At 51.7% G+C, this 17,403-nt stretch overlaps 4 protein-coding genes across 7 annotated transcripts in view; 1 reads left to right on the plus strand and 3 right to left on the minus strand.

Annotated features, from left to right (window-relative positions):
* LOC149360058 (uncharacterized) overlaps positions 1-17,403 on the plus strand; it is a 181,448-nt gene that overhangs the window by 4,431 nt on the left and 159,614 nt on the right. The window lies entirely within an intron of this gene.
* Positions 10-1,527, minus strand: LOC149360059 (uncharacterized). Its single transcript, XM_089572155.1, has one exon. It carries the CDS (start codon positions 1,503-1,505, stop codon positions 615-617), a length of 891 nt encoding a protein of 296 aa, XP_089428281.1. The 5' UTR covers positions 1,506-1,527; the 3' UTR covers positions 10-614.
* LOC149360060 (uncharacterized) lies at positions 6,539-13,037 on the minus strand. Its single transcript, XM_089575303.1, has 3 exons — positions 12,722-13,037; positions 8,331-8,440; positions 6,539-7,192 (listed from the first exon to the last, which is right to left on the minus strand). Exons 1-3 carry the CDS (start codon positions 13,035-13,037, stop codon positions 6,539-6,541), a joined length of 1,080 nt encoding a protein of 359 aa, XP_089431429.1.
* LOC149360061 (uncharacterized) lies at positions 15,762-16,709 on the minus strand. Its single transcript, XM_089575304.1, has one exon. It carries the CDS (start codon positions 16,692-16,694, stop codon positions 15,762-15,764), a length of 933 nt encoding a protein of 310 aa, XP_089431430.1. The 5' UTR covers positions 16,695-16,709.

Consider the following 17,403-nt stretch of genomic DNA (forward strand, 5'->3'; position numbering starts at 1 on the left):
AGGCTCCTCGAAACAACTTTTTTTTTATTATTTGTACCAGAGACTTCAAAATTCAGCCAACTAGACAGTTTTTTATGCAGATTTCAAATATGCAATTAGTTTTTATGTAGCTGCTACAGTTCTGAAGTTATATTATACTTTAATGACAAATTATAACGATTTTATGGGCACTTTTTTATGCCCTAAACTTTCACAAAAGGTATTGTGCTATAGCTTATTTAGCTCTTTGTAGATCACAGAGTGCCGATATCTAGTCAAAAAACGTGTTCAGTTATTGGAAGTTAGACAAAAAAAATTGACACTTCAACCATTGCTTTCTTCAGTTCCCTGAAACATAGCTTCGTTATATTGTAATTACTGACGACCGATAATGAAATTTCAAGTAGATATCGGCATTCTACATACCTTCAAGAATATGTATGCCAAATTTCGTTAGTATACACCAATTCTAAGAGTACAAAAGGCTTCCCGGAAGACACGAAAATATAAAAAAATTTCAAAATGAGAAAAACAGGTTTGAAAGTTTCAAAACATTCTATTCTTCAAAATGCGATTGTTTTCCGATGAATCTTGGTCACACCCAAGAGCAGCTTTACAGAAAGCACACACAGTTCCTAGAAGGCTCCTGCGCTGTAGCTTGGCCCTTCCCGGCTCCTACAGTTGGTCTCCTCGGTGCGAGCCCTTTTCACTGCGCTCCGACGGTGCGCCCTTGCTTCTGCGGTTCGCTTCAAGTTCATCTTCTTTATGCGCATGTAATCAGAATGGTCGCTGCGTGCAACCAACTCTTCTGGGGGAAGTACCCCAATCTCTTGAAGGACTTCTTCAAAGCCGGCATGGCCTTTGTTGTACCACAGCACGGCAATAGCCGTGGCTGTCTCCACAGATGTCCGAGAAGCAAATTTTGTTTTTGGACACAGCAGCCATATTTTACTATTGAGCGACTCCGCTGCGTTTTGCGTCTTGCCATGAAGGCACCGAGCCAGGAGCTTCTCATCAGTAAGGCGCTTGTATATAGGCATAATTGCCAAGCCCTGAGCTTTTGTCAACAAAGGGGTATGGCGTGGTGTAGGCTCCCCCAGTGCTTCAGCACGCCTATGTTTGCACCAGGAATCTGGTTCAGCAGGGCAAAATTTGTGGCTGCTGGCCCCATCACTGGAGCAACTATGAAAATAGGAGGCCCATATAGCAGTGTACATGCTGCGCACGCTGCATTTGTTATTTGTTATGGCTATTTGATAATATGTCTGCAGTTTCTGGATGGCTGTGACAGATAGCTTTTGACCTCGTGGCAGTGGCGTTGTCATTTTTCGCAGAGCAGTGCCTAGGCATTTTGCAACGTGGTTAGTGCACTCTTCTTTTTCGATGACAGTGTCACCGTACACCTCAGCCCCACAGACAGCAGTATAGGCCTTGCTATCACCGTCGCTCAAGAAAGTTGTGAACCGCAGTGGGGTCTCATATGACAAAGTCCTCTGCCATATGCGCACTGCTGCCTCAGGTTCCATAGCATGAGATGAACAATCAGTGTTCTTTTCGCATACAGGGCGATGAAAGGCTTGCCATACCTCATCATCATCACACATGGGCTTGTGGATACTGCAAGCAAGACAGTAATTAGAAAGGACTTCAAAGTCCAAGCAAAGGCCTGTGTCCAGGGACACAGCTGTGCCCACTCCGTTGTGGCTTTTATGGCCCCTTTTTTGCCACGTGCCGTCAAACATGACCGGCACATCGCCGCCGCCAACGGCGTCCTTTGTCACCTTTCGTGCCTGTTCCAAGTTTTGGCGAACAGCTTCCATTGCAGCACCATGGAGCTTCTTGGAAACAGCATGGAATGTCTTGTGATGCAGTGGTTTTCGAAGGCCGATGATTGCGCAAAATCGCGAAAGCTGGTCATATCCAGCACCTATAGCACGCGCTGCCAAAACAGCCTTCACGTTTACGGCGAAGCCGTCGCGCGAGCTCCCGCTGTCGTAGCGAGTGTTCGCCCCGGGGTCACCGCACTCACCGGCCGAAATGATCCGCTTCGACGTGTGCGTGAATGAAAGCACAGACTCTGGGCAGTCGGGATTTTCGCAGCGTAGCTCTAAGTACGACGAAAGCCCTTTGCGCTTCTCAGCTGCTTCTCGGACGGCGAGTTTCCGTTCGCGACAAGTAGGGCATGCCGATCCTGCCACCAGTGCCGTCAATGCGCCGATCTCGCACAACACCGTGCTAGCAGCAGGGGCACCGACCGACCTTGAGTCACTTTTGAAGAATTCCATCTTTTTCTGAGATGCACTGACGAAATCCATAGCAGCGTCGATTTCACCACTGTCGCGGTGACCGTTGTCGGCGGTAGGCCTAACCGACGCCGGAGCGTTGCGGGCGTCATTCCCGGCTGTCGTTTTTTTAACAGTCTTACGCCGTTTCCCTCGGTACTTGTGCCGAGTTCGATACTTCCGGGCGTCGGAACTGCACTTTTTCGGGCTAGTCATCACGAAAACGCGGAAAGAACACGGGAAACTGTGCGGCTTTCGAGAACACGCAGCAGCGGTGGTTCGGCTTTACTGCACAAAAGGAGCACCGCCGTCCAATGGCGGCGCCGCGCTGCATGGCGCGCAATTCAAAACACGCGACAGTCTCGTCTTCTTTCTCGTTTTTCTTTTATTCTCCGTGAACATACGAGACTGACGGCCATTGAACCTTGGAGGAAAGGGCTGACGCTGCACGCCCCGATGATTGCAAATGGCGGGCGGTGAGGCTGGATTGCGTGAGAACGATGCAAACGGCGCGGACTTTCTAAACTTTCGGTGGATTATAGAGTCACCGCCGCTCACTTAGGCGCATTTTTTGGTAACTTCTCGTGCGAATTTCGGCTTGATATTTACAGAAATAAAAGCTTATACACCAAAGATGACAATGCAGCTTAAAACGAAAAAGTGATTTTTTTTTAGAAAACCGCGACTTTTCGACCCGCGTCTCCCCTTAAAGGTCTTGTTAATGGCGACATCGAGAGGCTGAAGTTGACTGGTCATGCCGCCGGGTATTATAGCCACATCTGTCCCGCCTCGCGAGAGTGCAGCCTTCATGCCGTCCGTCAGGTGTCCGCTGTATGAGTCTAAGACCAGGAGGGAATCCCGACACAACAATGTACCTGGTCGACGTTGCCAGACGAGCCTAATCCATTCTTCGACCATTGCCGCGGCCATCCATCCTGTTTTCGTGTGCACGAACGATGACGTTTTTCGGAAACTCTTCTTTCGCAGGAAGTGTCTTCTGCTTGAAGACGATATACGGTGGCATCTTCCGTCTATCGGCAGTACAGCAGAGCATTACAGTCATACGTGCCATCTCATAGCCCGCAGTACGCAGTTTTACTTCTTTTGACCCCTTCTCGGCCACTGTGTACACCATGGGCATATCGAAGTAAATGGGGGTCTGGTCTGCATTTCCTATTTGCCCAAGTCCATACCCTTTCTCAAGCCTCTCCTTTATCACATACCATTGAAAAGAAATTAATTTCTCTTCAAAATCTCCGGGCAGCTTCTGACACACTGACGTTTGTCGCCGCAGGCTGAAGCCAAACCGCTTCATAAAACTTTGAAGCCAGCCTCTGCTTGCCGTGAACGTAGTGCGGGGGATGCCTCGTGCTTTCGCGGCCTCCCTTGCGTTCGCCTGAATAATTTCTGTTGTAACGGGAAGTGCTCCGGCCCTCTGCGTCCTAACAAACTTAGCGACTTCATCTTCCACCGCATGGTGACGGCCTCTGCGGGGTCCGGAAAATGCCATTCGGGTTGCAGCGCAGTTGAACAACTGGTCCCGTTGTTTTTGCCAGAGGCGGATATTTGTTTCGTCCATCCGCAAAAACAAAGTTGGGTCGTCTGGAAAGAGACAGCAAATAGACAGATGCTGTTAAAAACAGTAAAGAAAACGGCTCGCATACGCTCCTACTTAATTTCGAACCAGGTGGAACCACCGCTAGACTGCGCAGCTGTGCGGTTTTCCGTGCTCCAGCCTGCGGAGCCGTGTCCTGGGCACTTTTGTTCGCAATAGTACACTGCATGTTCCGAAAAGGCGCAGCTTGAGATGATAGAAGAATCGTTGAGAAGTTCAGAGCCCAAGGTGGCGTTCTATACAGAGATGGCAAGCTTCACGATGCTTCTTGCAATTTCCAAAATACTAGAGCTATTTGTTTCACATAGTGTGAACAGCAGCCTGGCAAAGTTTCATGAATTTTTGCTTTTCCAAATGAAAATCAAGCTAAGTCTTCAGAATACAGTAAAAGCTCCACTGACGGGACAGTGAAAAATTGTCGAATTATCCCACTGTCGAAATATCGAATGAACAAAAAAAATGAAATGTGCCCCTGGATGGCATACCTTTATTTGGTAAAGAAGTTATTTATCACCATTTGCTTTTTCGGGCGAATTTGAGCAGCGACAATAGCGCTAATCGTTGCCAGGTGCTCCGTGGCGCGCGCGCCATCGGGAATCTGTTCGCAGAAGTCCTCTAGCATGGACAGCTCTTCTGTGGCTTATTTAACCGTGCGCTTCGGCGGTTGAGGCAGCTGTTTACAATCGTCTTCTGATGAATCGTCGTTGCCGGTACTTGTTACTTCCTGAGTTATGTCGTCCTCGGTCAGCTGTCCGGCGACTGCGACACCATCATCGATGGTGATGTAATCGGCAAGCTGCACGGAAGAAGGCAAGACATTTTCGAAGCAGCTGTCATCCTCTGCGGTTGCGTCAGCCGTCTCACGTGGCAATGTCTCGGCGCAGCAGTCCGGTGGTACAAAACCGCTATGCCTGGAGCAGTTAGCGATTACTTCTGGAGGCGTCCTGGTCCATTCATGAGCCAGAATGTTTAAAGCGCTGAGGAGCGTAAGCTCGTATTTTGTCCCCGCTTCCATACACACAAGCATGCGCTGCAAGACGTGATTTCTGTATTTGCTTTTGACGAACTGAATTATTCTCTGATTCTTGGGTTATAGGGCTGCGGTTGTATTTGGTGGGAGAAACACCAGCTTGATCCATTCAAGACCCGACAGCTTGCAGTGGGCACTGCAATTATCCACGACCATGAGGACCGTGCACTTCTCCATTCCAAAACGCTGGTCAGGCTGATGCAGCCAGGTCTAGAAAATGCTGGGTGTCATCAAGGCCTTCCTGTTAGCTTGATAATTAACAGGAAGGTGCCTCGCGTTCTTAAAGCATCTCTGCTTCTGCGCCTTCCCAAATCACTAAGAGCGGCAACCGCTCTGTTCCCGTCAGGGTGGCCGCAAGTAAAATCGTAACCGTTTCCTTGCTGCGTTTTCCTGCTCTGCACGGGTCACCTTTGAAAGTAATCATCTTGTCCGGAAGAGCTTTAAAGAGCTGCACTGTTTCGTCAGCGTTGAATTTGTTCTTCGCGTCATGCGCAGCCAGATATTCCGGCAGCCCGTTGGTCCGCCACTCCTCGATTGCTTCTTCGCTCACAAAGGCTCTTTCGCCACACACAGTCTTGAACGTCAGATTGTGCCGGCTTTTAAAACGAGCGAGCCAACCTTCGGAGGCTTTAAAATCTTTGATGTTCATTTTTGCGACGAATCTCTCAGCCTGTGCACAAATTAGTGGCCCACTCGCAGGGAGATAGGCCTCTCGTGCGTTTGCAATCCATTGAAGTATGGCTTCTTCGAGCTCCGGGTGGGCCGCCGTCTGCAGTCTTTTTCTTTTAGCATTGAAGCTTTCGCTGTCGATGCCTCCAAGATACTCTTTTCATTTTTGACATACGGGGCCAATGCTTCCTCTTCACTCCATACTTGTTCATCACGTCTTCGCGTGAAACACCACCTTTTAGTGCCTTCAATATTTGCACTTTTGTGTTCAGGTCCTTCGCTTCATACTTTGGCCGCTTTGCTGGTGTCGCCATCGCAGCAGCACGCAGCGGCAAGACGCGCGGGCACAGCCTGCTATACACTCACACGCAGCACAGTAAACACGTAGGTGAAGTGTGACCATAGGCGAAGCGTGACCGTCGATGCAAAAAGCACTCCTGGACGTTTTATTTGGGAGGGGATCATGTGACTGCCCGTGAACATACCCTGTGCCTCGCACCAACCTTTTCCCGAACCATAAAATCAATTTTCACACTATCGTGTGCGGCAAATTCAACGCTGCAAATTACGAGGAAGACCTAGCGCTGATGATATGCGTATGTTGGAGTAAAGCTATCAATATTTCTTCGGGAGAATGTACGAAACATTAATGAAAGGTTAAAACTAGCGATGTTCCGTTTCAAGATCAGTCACGAAATTCTGCGCTACGTTATCAACGAAGCACCGCACATATGAGCAGCGTTTTGCACGTTCTTTAGAATGCCAATTTCAGTGAACACAAGCATAAATGCAGATACACTTAGCTGGATGCAGGGAGGGAATAACTATAGAAGAGCTTTTTATTTGCAATGATCACACAGACAGGAGCAGCGTCCTGCACTGTCATTTTTAGAATGTTAATTTCATTGAACATAGACAAGCATTAAATGCAGACACACTAAGTCGGAAGCACGGAGGGCATGGCTACAGAAGGCGAGCTTTTTTATTTGCAGTGACAACCTTTTCTCTGTATTCCAGCCGGCGGTCTACGTCTCTCGCATAGAAGTGCATGCGTGCCACTATGACAAAATGCAGCACTTGGCATGTAAAAGTGGCCATATGCTCTGCACATCCAAGAAGAGCAAGGTTTTGCAATTCCAGCTCGTCTAGCACTTCCCAAAAAATGTCCCCAAAAACGGGATCTTCTTTCAGAGAAATCGAGATTGCTTTGTTTACAATGTTGGTAAACTCTAGCATCTTTCTGGTGGGATGCTTTAAGCACCCTTGCTTGAAGCTTTTGTATACTGTAAGATAAGCGTCACTGCCAACAACTGGCACAGGAGAGCTGGTATCTTCCGTGCAGGAAGTGCAAGTTGAGGTCTTGGAAAATTTGTGGACCGCATAACCTGAAAAATAGTACAGTATGCTTTCATCGACTTCTACTTTGGAGTAAATGTGGTCACTGTCACTGTGATCGGGCGAGTCAGCTTCAGAAGTTAAGACGAGCATCCTCGACTCAGTCAGTTCACGCAGGTGAGCTTGCTTGCAGCGGTGTGCTTCTCTGGATTTCTTCAGTGTGTCTTGAACAACCACAGGCACAGCACCCGGTGCGCCCTCCACACTTCCACGCAGACCTGTCTTTATACGTGTTGTTGTGGATCAGGTAGCATGGTCGTGCCGGAGAGGGGAATGAGGGAGGTCGGAGACGAGGTTACGGGAAAGACAAGAAGAACTTTATACGAGTAAATTTACATTATATACAAACAGCAACTGAGAGAACGTCTCAGTAAGAGAGTCTCGATAACAAGGAGCTTGATGACGAGAAGCTACTCCGCCGTACTCGCTGCCGAGTTTTATAGCGTTTCCTTTCCCTTGGCTCCCTAGATGGGGGCCGGGATTGTCGAGAAAGGAGTCCTGAAAAGTCCACTGTGGCACCCATCACGCGCCCTTTCATTAGGGAACACGCCCCCGACACGTGTGGGGAGAGAGAGAAGGATGCCATCTGCGTCGCGCAGACGCTGGAATGTCCACGAGCAGCATTCCCACGCTTTTCATGTGGTCGCACGTGCAGGGTCCAGGCTACGTGCAAGTCCGCGCGGTGTAGGGGAAACGCTGGCTGATAACTTCTTCCTGGAAGACAGATGCTGCTGTCAAACTTGATGAGTGGACCCAGCTGACACCCGGGCCCCTTGGAATGTCAAGTACTGCCGACCGTGGCAGCTAACTTCTTTCTGTAGATGAGGGTGCACTGCAGAGCTGCGCTGGCTAGTTGCGGGGTGGATTACTGACGCCGCTTCCGTGGCTAATTCAGGTGTTGACCCCGCGTGCCTTTCGGGACTCGTTGGCATTCCGCTGCAACCGCGCCGATTTCTTCCTCATGACGAAGGCGAAACATAACAGACAGCCCCGCCGGGAGAAGGAGATCCTGATGGACAGGGGACTGCATCCACTGTCCGGAGGGATGTCGCTCGAGGCTGCTTTTAACCGGAGTCGGTCATCTCTCAATGCTTCTTGAGCCCAGTGCACTTCGAAGGCTTCCTTCGCACGTTCAGGTTCACAAAGGGCACTGCAAAGTGATTTCAAAATGACTGGTTCCCCGCTACACTTTGTCCATGAGGCTAGAAAAGCAGTATGGTGCATTCTTCAAACCAAAACTCAAAACTTTAGGACGAAATGTTCCCATGAACGCCGCATATCTACTAGCCTGCTCTGTAAGGGGAACCTGCCAGTAACCCCTGACTAGATCTTAGGTGGAGATAAACTGAGCGTTACTAACTTTCTCGATGCGCTCCTCGATGTTCGGAATTGGATAAATTTGATCCTTAGTGATGGAATTAAGCTTGCGGTAATTGACGCAAGGACGAGGGTCCTTGCCCGGTACCTTCACTAAAATCAAAGGGGAGATATAATCACTCTCACAAGCCTCAATAACATCCAGCTCCAGCATTTTCTTTACCTCAGCTTCCATAATATCGCGCTGGCGCGGCGGCACCCGGTACGCCTTGGACCGTACCGGCTCTGCCGAGGTAAGTTCTATGTCATGAGTAAGCACGGAAGTCCTACCTGGCCGATCAGAGAACTGACCTCGAAACTCTTGCAAGAGGTCATGCAACTTGGCTTTCTGCTCAGGCGACAGTGGTGCTTTCGATACCAAGTCACTAATTACTTGTTCAGTGCCTTCCCTGTTCGTCACTGAACACAATCCCGGAAGCTCGACCGGAAGCTCTTTGGGAGCGTTTACCATCATGCACACCACTGCCTCCCGTTGTCTATATGGTTTGAGCAGATTACAGTGGTAAACCTGCTGTACTTTACGTTTTCCTGGTAGGTTCACTAAGTAGTTAACGTCCGACAGTTTTTGCACAATTCGTGCTGGACCCTCCCACTGCACATCGAGCGTGTTTTTCAGTGATGTCCGTAAGATCATTACGTCATCGCCCACCTCAAAACGACGGGCCCTTGCTGTCTGATCATAATAAACTTCGGCCCTCTGCTGGGCTTTTCTCAATGCTTCACCTGACAACTCCTGTGCCCTTTTTAAACGTTCGAGTAGCCCAAGCATGTACTCCACCACGACTGGGTCATCGCCCCGGCCTTCCCACGATTCTCGAAGCATGCGTAGCGGAGACCGCAGCATGCGACCGTACACAAGCTCAGCTGGCGAAAACCCTGTAGCCTCATGGGGCGCGGTTCTCAATGCAAACATCGCTGCAGGCAAGCATAGCTCCCAGTCTGTTTTCCTTTCAAAACACAACGCTCTCAACACCCGCTTCATGACGGAGTGGAGCTTCTCAACGGAGTTTGATTGAGGATGGTACATGGAGCTACGTAAAAGCTTTATTCCACACCTTTCCAGAAAGGCCGCGGTCAAAGCGCTTGTAAACACCGTGCCCTGATCTGACTGGATTTCCACAGGAAAACCAACCCGCGCGAATATGGACAGTGGTGCATTAACAATCTCAACCGAGCTGAGTTCTTTAAGCGGTACGACCTCGGGGAACTTTGTTGCTGGGCAGATCACAGTCAAAATGTGTTTGTAGCCTGAGGTCGTTACCGGCAGTGGTCCTACTGTGTCAATAACGAGTCGTCTAAAGGGCTCCGTATTGATAGACACCAACTTCGACGCTCACGCTTTGTCCCCAGGTTTGCCCACACGCTGACAGGTGTCACATGTCCTTACGAACAGTTCTGCGTCACAAAAACACCCCGGCCAATAGTATTCTTGCAAAAGACGGTCCTTAGTCTTTTTAACTACTAGGTGCCCGGACCACGAACCTCCATATGACATGCGCAACAGATCCTGACGATAGCACTGAGCCACGACCAGCTGATCGAACTCGACTCCCCTGCGGTTGAGATACTTGCGGTACAGGATCCCACTTCTTTCTACAAAACGGACATTTTTCTGGGCGATCCCTTCTCTTACATTGCAGCAGATATTCTCTAAGCTGCGATCCTTTTTTTGCTCTGCTATCAGATCAGAACTGCGGACTTCTAGCAACCTATTAAGTCCATCTGATGTAGGCGCGGTGAGCAGGTCTGAAGATAGTTCCTCTAATTTTCCGGTGTCCGGCAATCTCTCCTGCGCATTCGATGCCTTCAACGTTTCAGACTCCTTTCTACCCAGTGCAGATATGCTCTCAGTAAAGTTTCAGGTTCTTTACCCCCTTTTCTTCCTTTTGCATCAGGGGTGCCCCGTCGGAGACGGCTTGTTATAATGACTTGAAGGCTGAAGGTCTATAGGAGACGATACTTGCAAACAGCAGAGAACTTGCAGGGGATATAACTTGAAGCTTTATATACAATAGTTTACATATATATACAAGTTGAGCAGTGAGCACCACAACAACGTGGAACTGGCTAACATTTAGGGGAGGCCCCTACTCGGCATAGCCGAAGATGCGTTACATCTAACTCCGTAGCCCAGAACCCCTTTTCCGGGCTCCGGGACCCAGTTTTAAAGACACATGGGCCCGACCCACATTCATCAGCATCCAATCGTGTCAAACTCTTAACACGATTGGTTATTAGCCGTGTGGCCCGCCCTCCAACTTCCTTAAGGCACATAACTCTCTCCCAAATGTACATACTGTAAAAAGGGCATCTTTTTCACTTAAAACATAGTACATTCCGAGAATTCACACACATACGGATTGGCCCCCTGGGTTACGTGCCCCGCCCCACACTTCCACCGTATTAAACAAACTCTCTCCCCTATGGAAAGAACAGCAAAATACTTACAAACCACATAGCAAAACACTCCCACTATATCAGACCAACTCTCTCCCCTAAGGAGGAAGAAGCAAAACACACAAACCAACATAGCAAGACACTCCAACGTCGGTCTCCCCAGTACCCGTGACCTTGACGCTTCCCGGCACTGGGGCAATTGTCGGCCCCAACCCAGCTGCGACTGTCGCAAACATCGCCCGGGAGCGCAGATCCACTTTCCGATAAGAGTCGGATCACAATGGACTGCCGAAGCCACCAGTTGTCTTCCGGGGTCGGGGCGGCGAGATGAGTCAAGCGGCCGCCACTGTCCCCAATTAAGCAGGTGGCAGCGCTCGCCCTGTGCGGCGGCGTCTTCTGCGTGCGGCCCGTTTCTTGAGTCCGCGTTGTCGTCGAGCCTCGGGGCTATCCCGGACGCCAGCCAGCTGCACCGCCGCCCACAGCTCCCATTCATCCGGACGCACCGGACCCCGCTTCGTGCGGCAGTGTTCTCTTCTCAAAAGAAAAGCGGTCGAACCTCCGAACGAAGCGTCCGAAACTTAATTGGGCCGCAAGTGGTGTTTGTGAAGGCGCGGTGAGCTGTCGGCGTAAGATGAAACGGCGGCTTGACCTTTTTAAGCTCTTGGTTCTTTGTGCACTGGCACAAAGGCGAGGAACACGCGTCCTTCCCCAAAAGGGGACAATGGGAGGCTTGGGTGAGCCCGCTTTGCTGCTCTCCTCGCAGCCCCCCCCGCCGGGGGCTCTCCGGGTTCTGCAGCGGCGACACCAAAGGCGACAGAAAGATGGGCGCTCCTAATGAGACCGCGCGCATCCCCATATCTCCCTGGGGCCCGCTCAACGACGAAGCCCCCCTTCCTTAGCCGCGAAGAAAGGAGGGGGGAGGGGGGGGAATCAACACACATGGCGCATGCTAGCCCTCTACACGCCCCCCTCAAAATTCATCTAAGGGTTGCAGCACGCTTAGATGAATAAAAACAAACACAAAAAGAGGGCTAGTGGCTTACCTACAACGAACCCAAAAACGAAACTAAGCACGCACTTCAAAAGTAAAAACGTTTCATGCATGCTGTGGTCGTAGTACGGGTGTCCCGGTCCATTTGCTGTGCTTACAGTCAGCGCCACACACGTGCGTACGCGTTTCACACATTCACATACAGCGCCTTAACAGAAGTCCACGCTGTCGCGCCGCGACCAGTTAAACCTGCATGCACAGCCCCGTCCTGCTCGCGAATGAGCACACATACACACAGACACTTGCAACTGAAGCACTCGTATGAGGTCCGCAAGTGGCCGCGTGAGCCTCCTTGGTCGCACCGAGTGTCCCTGAGTGCATTCGAGCCGTGATGTGTTATCAACGAACACGGTTAATGGCTAACGGTCACTCAGCTCATGCGCCTGGTGCCGCCACGAGGCGAGAATTCAAAAGCTACTGCCCTCCAGGATCGAAAACATCCCGTGGCGCGATGGGTCCGAATCCCCGCGCACGTGATGCCCCTGAGGGTACGCTTTCTCCGGCGTGCCAGTACAAACCGCGCGAAGCGTAAGGAGCATAGCCCCTGGTCGGCCTAGTAACCATACCACTGCGGCCGGTTTTGCTGCACTTGCTTTGGCGTACTGCCGCACGGAACGTATTGCTCCACGCGCCGACTTTCGGCGTGAAAGCCACGCACCTGTCTCCTGGTACTATGCCTCGCTTGGAGCAATCTGCACCTTTAATGCACGGGCAAACCTTAAAATTGCCGCTCCCTGATTGATCTACTCCTGCCGGTTTCGTGGCTTCGTCTGAGACGGCATGAGGTTCCTCGCAGTCACCTGACCCGAATTTGCCCTTCGGCCAGTCCCTACGCATCTCCCTGTCCTCACCTGACCTGATCAGACACCCATTGGGTGCGTTCGACAACTGCGCGGTACTTCCCCTGGTCGGCCCAGCAGGCCCACCTCCATTCTCTGCCTCCGAAGAAAGGCTCTTGCCATCAGTAACGCTCCTGGGCACTTCCTGCCCTATGCCCGGCACAGCGTGCCGTTGCCGCAGCGGTAGCTCTCCTCCTGGCGTTAGCTCGCCAACCTTCCGTCTTTCGTTGCTGGCCGTTTCATGCCGAACGGACTCCTCTTTTTTGCAGCTTGCCTGCGACCGGGTTTTTCTTCCCGAACTCGTGCCCTCGTCCCTGGCCTCATCTGGGGTAGAGCTGATCTGAGCGGATTCCTCGTCGGAGTGCGCGATCACTGCCTCTAATACCGCTGCGCTTTGTTCCATCAGGGTGCTTCCTTCACTTGAAATTTCAGTTTCCCGATAAGCTGACTCCCTTCTTGCTTCTGCCTGGCCGTTTTCGTCTCGTTCTTTTGATATGTCGGAGGTCACAACCTCCGCCATCAAGCCTGCAACAATTTGACCGCTGTCCTGTTTGTTATCGGTCAATTTGGTCTCGCTTACCCCCAGATCATCAGAATTTGGCTCCTTCCCTACGTTACGAGCCGCCCGCGGTGGCGGGAAATCTGTGATACCGTCGCGCCCCTCAGGAACCTCGTCCTCACTACCTGCGCTTTTTGCGGTCTTTTCGGAAAAAGAGGTGTTTCTGCCTACCGGCCGACTGCTTACAGCGTCCTCCCTGCTTCTTTCTTGGCCTGCACTGGACAAGCATATCAATTTGCCCTCCAGCGCAGACGGCCTCACCTCTCGGGACTCGGAGCAGTTCTGTATGGCTAGTTGACTAGCTCTTCTAGACTCCTTGAGCTTAGCCACTTCGAGCCCTAGCTGCTCAAGCTTCGCTGTTACCACCTCCCAATCCTGAGGCAGCGCCTTTCCAGCATTTTGCTCTGCAATTTGCGCCTGCAGGTCCGCTAAGCGCGCCTTCCATAATTCCAATTGGTCCCTCACATTGAGTGTGGGTCGGCATAGATGGCCCTCCATACCGCTTCCGCACCCCTCGACTGTCCTAACGGCTCGAAACACACGAACAGGGACGTGAACAATGCGACCAAGGAAACTCACAGTTTCGATGCGTCGTTCCGCATGGCCAGCTCCTTGGGGTCGCGTCCACAGCCACTTTCCGCACGCTGCGATGAGCTGTCGCACGCCGCTTTACCGGTGCCCGTCGCCGTCACCTTGCTTTGAACCGCAGGTGATCGTCGAGTCTCCGCCTCGACGCGCTGCTTTCCTGACCGGAAGCCCTTACGTGCCGCTGGACGATCGCTGAGGTCCTTGCCGCTCACTTGCTCGCTCTTGCTCCTGAAGCTGTCCGCCTGCGATCAGCTGCCACTTGCCGTCGGTGTCCTCGACTGTCGCCGCTCCACTGGAGACGATGGCAGTTGACTTCCGATGACGGGACCTGGCTTCCTCGACCGCTGCAGCTACTCTCCGCCTGCGCCTCGTCCTCCCAAACCGCCGATGCTCGACTTGTTGATGCCTGGACGTCTCTACTCTCTTGCCTTCCCTTTCTCCTGTGCTCCCTTCTGATAGCAACAGGATCCTGTCGACTGCGCCAGTAAAGTTTCAGGTTCTTTACCCCCTTTTCTTCCTTTTGCATCAGGGGTGCCCCGTCGGAGACGGCTTGTTATAATGACTTGAAGGCTGAAGGTCTATAGGAGACGATACTTGCAAACAGCAGAGAACTTGCAGGGGATATAACTTGAAGCTTTATATACAATAGTTTACATATATATACAAGTTGAGCAGTGAGCACCACAACAACGTGGAACTGGCTAACATTTAGGGGAGGCCCCTACTCGGCATAGCCGAAGATGCGTTACATCTAACTCCGTAGCCCAGGACCCCTTTTCCGGGCTCCGGGACCCAGTTTTAAAGACACATGGGCCCGACCCACATTCATCAGCATCCAATCGTGTCAAACTCTTAACACGATTGGTTATTAGCCGTGTGGCCCACCCTCCAACTTCCTTAAGGCACATAACTCTCTCCCAAATGTACATACTGTAAAAAGGGCATCTTTTTCACTTAAAACATAGTACATTCCGAGAATTCACACACATACGGATTGGCCCCCTGGGTTACGTGCCCCGCCCCACACTTCCACCGTATTAAACAAACTCTCTCCCCTATGGAAAGAACAGCAAAATACTTACAAACCACATAGCAAAACACTCCCACTATATCAGACCAACTCTCTCCCCTAAGGAGGAAGAAGCAAAACACACAAACCAACATAGCAAGACACTCCAACGTCGGTCTCCCCAGTACCCGTGACCTTGACGCTTCCCGGCACTGGGGCAATTGTCGGCCCCAACCCAGCTGCGACTGTCGCAAACATCGCCCGGGAGCGCAGATCCACTTTCCGATAAGAGTCGGATCACAATGGACTGCCGAAGCCACCAGTTGTCTTCCGGGGTCGGGGCGGCGAGATGAGTCAAGCGGCCGCCACTGTCCCCAATTAAGCAGGTGGCAGCGCTCGCCCTGTGCGGCGGCGTCTTCTGCGCGCGGCCCGTTTCTTGAGTCCGCGTTGTCGTCGAGCCTCGGGGCTATCCCGGACGCCAGCCAGCTGCACCGCCGCCCACAGCTCCCATTCATCCGGACGCACCGGACCCCGCTTCGTGCGGCAGTGTTCTCTTCTCAAAAGAAAAGCGGTCGAACCTCCGAACGAAGCGTCCGAAACTTAATTGGGCCGCAAGTGGTGTTTGTGAAGGCGCGGTGAGCTGTCGGCGTAAGATGAAACGGCGGCTTGACCTTTTTAAGCTCTTGGTTCTTTGTGCACTGGCACAAAGGCGAGGAACACGCGTCCTTCCCCAAAAGGGGACAATGGGAGGCTTGGGTGAGCCCGCTTTGCTGCTCTCCTCGCAGCCCCCCCCGCCGGGGGCTCTCCGGGTTCTGCAGCGGCGACACCAAAGGCGACAGAAAGATGGGCGCTCCTAATGAGACCGCGCGCATCCCCATATCTCCCTGGGGCCCGCTCAACGACGAAGCCCCCCTTCCTTAGCCGCGAAGAAAGGAGGGGGGAGGGGGGGGAATCAACACACATGGCGCATGCTAGCCCTCTACACTCTCAATCTCAGTGTGCTGTACCTCCGACCCTTTTTCACTGTTCGGCAACGTCGCCTCCGCAACTACCGCCTTTGCAGCAAGCTCCAGAGCTCTCGATCTAGTTAAGGCCTGAACACTAGCCTCACCAAGCACAAGTCCCTTTTCACGCAAGAGTTGATCGAACCTGTTTGAAAATAGGTACGGGTACTGAGGGGGGAGCATAGATGACGCCGCGGCCTCTGGCTCAAGTGCGCCGAAAGGTCCTTCAATACGCACTTTTGCTACGGGCAAACACACGCTGTGTGCTTCTACGGTTTGTTTGATCCACGCGCACTCGCCCCCGAACATAACGGGTTTTACGTACGAGGGATGAACCACATCCATCGTCGCCGCAGAATCCCAAAGCACTCGGCACTCTTTCCCGTTCACAACGAGGTCTCGCAGGTGCGGCTCGAGAAGCTTCATGTTCTCGTCGCTACTGCATATTGACAAAAACACTAGCTTTGTTTTCGCTTCGGGACACTGCGACGAAAAGTGTCCCGGCTTCTGGCAATTATAACACACGCGCGGTTGCCTTGCCTCGAATCTCTTTCTGCATTCGGCTTCCGCCGTCTCTTTGCGCTCAGTCGGACCGTTTTCACTAGCATCCGCACCACGTTTGCCCTCCTTTATTCTAATGGGCGTGAACTTCGGCCTCTCAAACTTGGAGCCTAATTCACCCTTTTGACCGTCCTTAGCTCCGCGAGCCTGACGACTCACAAACTCCTCTGCTAGCTCAGCGGCTCTCGCCACCGTACTAACGTCTGACCTGTCCAGGACCCAGTACCGAACGTTCTCCGGTAACCGTCTGTAAAACTGTTCCAGCCCGAAACACTGCAGAACCTTCTCGTGATTGCCAAACGCCTTCTCTTCTTTGAGCCATTCCTGCATGTTTGACATAAGCTTGTAGGCGAAATCTGGATATGACTCATTTTTATCTTTCTCAGTTTTGCGAAACTTCCAACGGAACGCTTCCGCTGACAGCGTGTACTTTTTCTGCAGACTCGATTTCACATGATCAAAATCCTCCGCTTCCTCTTTCTTCAGGCGAGCGATTACGTCGGCCGCCTCAGCGGGCAACAAAGTGAGCAAGTGCGTGGTTACGTTTCCCGAGAAGACCCTTGCTGCTCGCACGTTCGCTCGAAGTGAACAAGGAACAAACCAATGTCCTCTCCAGTCTTAAACGACCGCATCAAGTCAGTCATTTTGTACAATACCCGCTCTCCTGCACCGTGTGCCTGACCTGCGCTACGAGCGCGTTCCATCTCTATTTCGAGACGCTTCATTTCCAAAGCGTGTTGACGCTCCCGTTCCTCTTTCTCTTGTTCCTGCTCCTTTTTCTTTGCCAATTCCCTCTCCTCAACGGTCTCAAGGCATTCCGAAAGCTCGTCATCTTCAGCCTCCAACGCAAGAATAGCCTTTAGCAGCTCTGGTTTTCTGAGTTTGTCTGAGACATCCACACCCAACTCTTTAGCAAGCTCGAGTAATTTCGGTTTCCGTAACGATTTCAAATCCATGGCTGTTCCAAGTGCTGCTTTCTCTACTGCCCGCTATTGTCTTGCTGCAACTAACCCAGCAGTAACGACAACCCCAATTACCAGCTCTGTTC

This window comes from Amblyomma mixtum, chromosome 2 (assembly GCF_055824585.1).
Source record: "Amblyomma mixtum isolate Tamu chromosome 2, ASM5582458v1, whole genome shotgun sequence".
NCBI lineage: Eukaryota > Metazoa > Arthropoda > Arachnida > Ixodida > Ixodidae > Amblyomma > Amblyomma mixtum.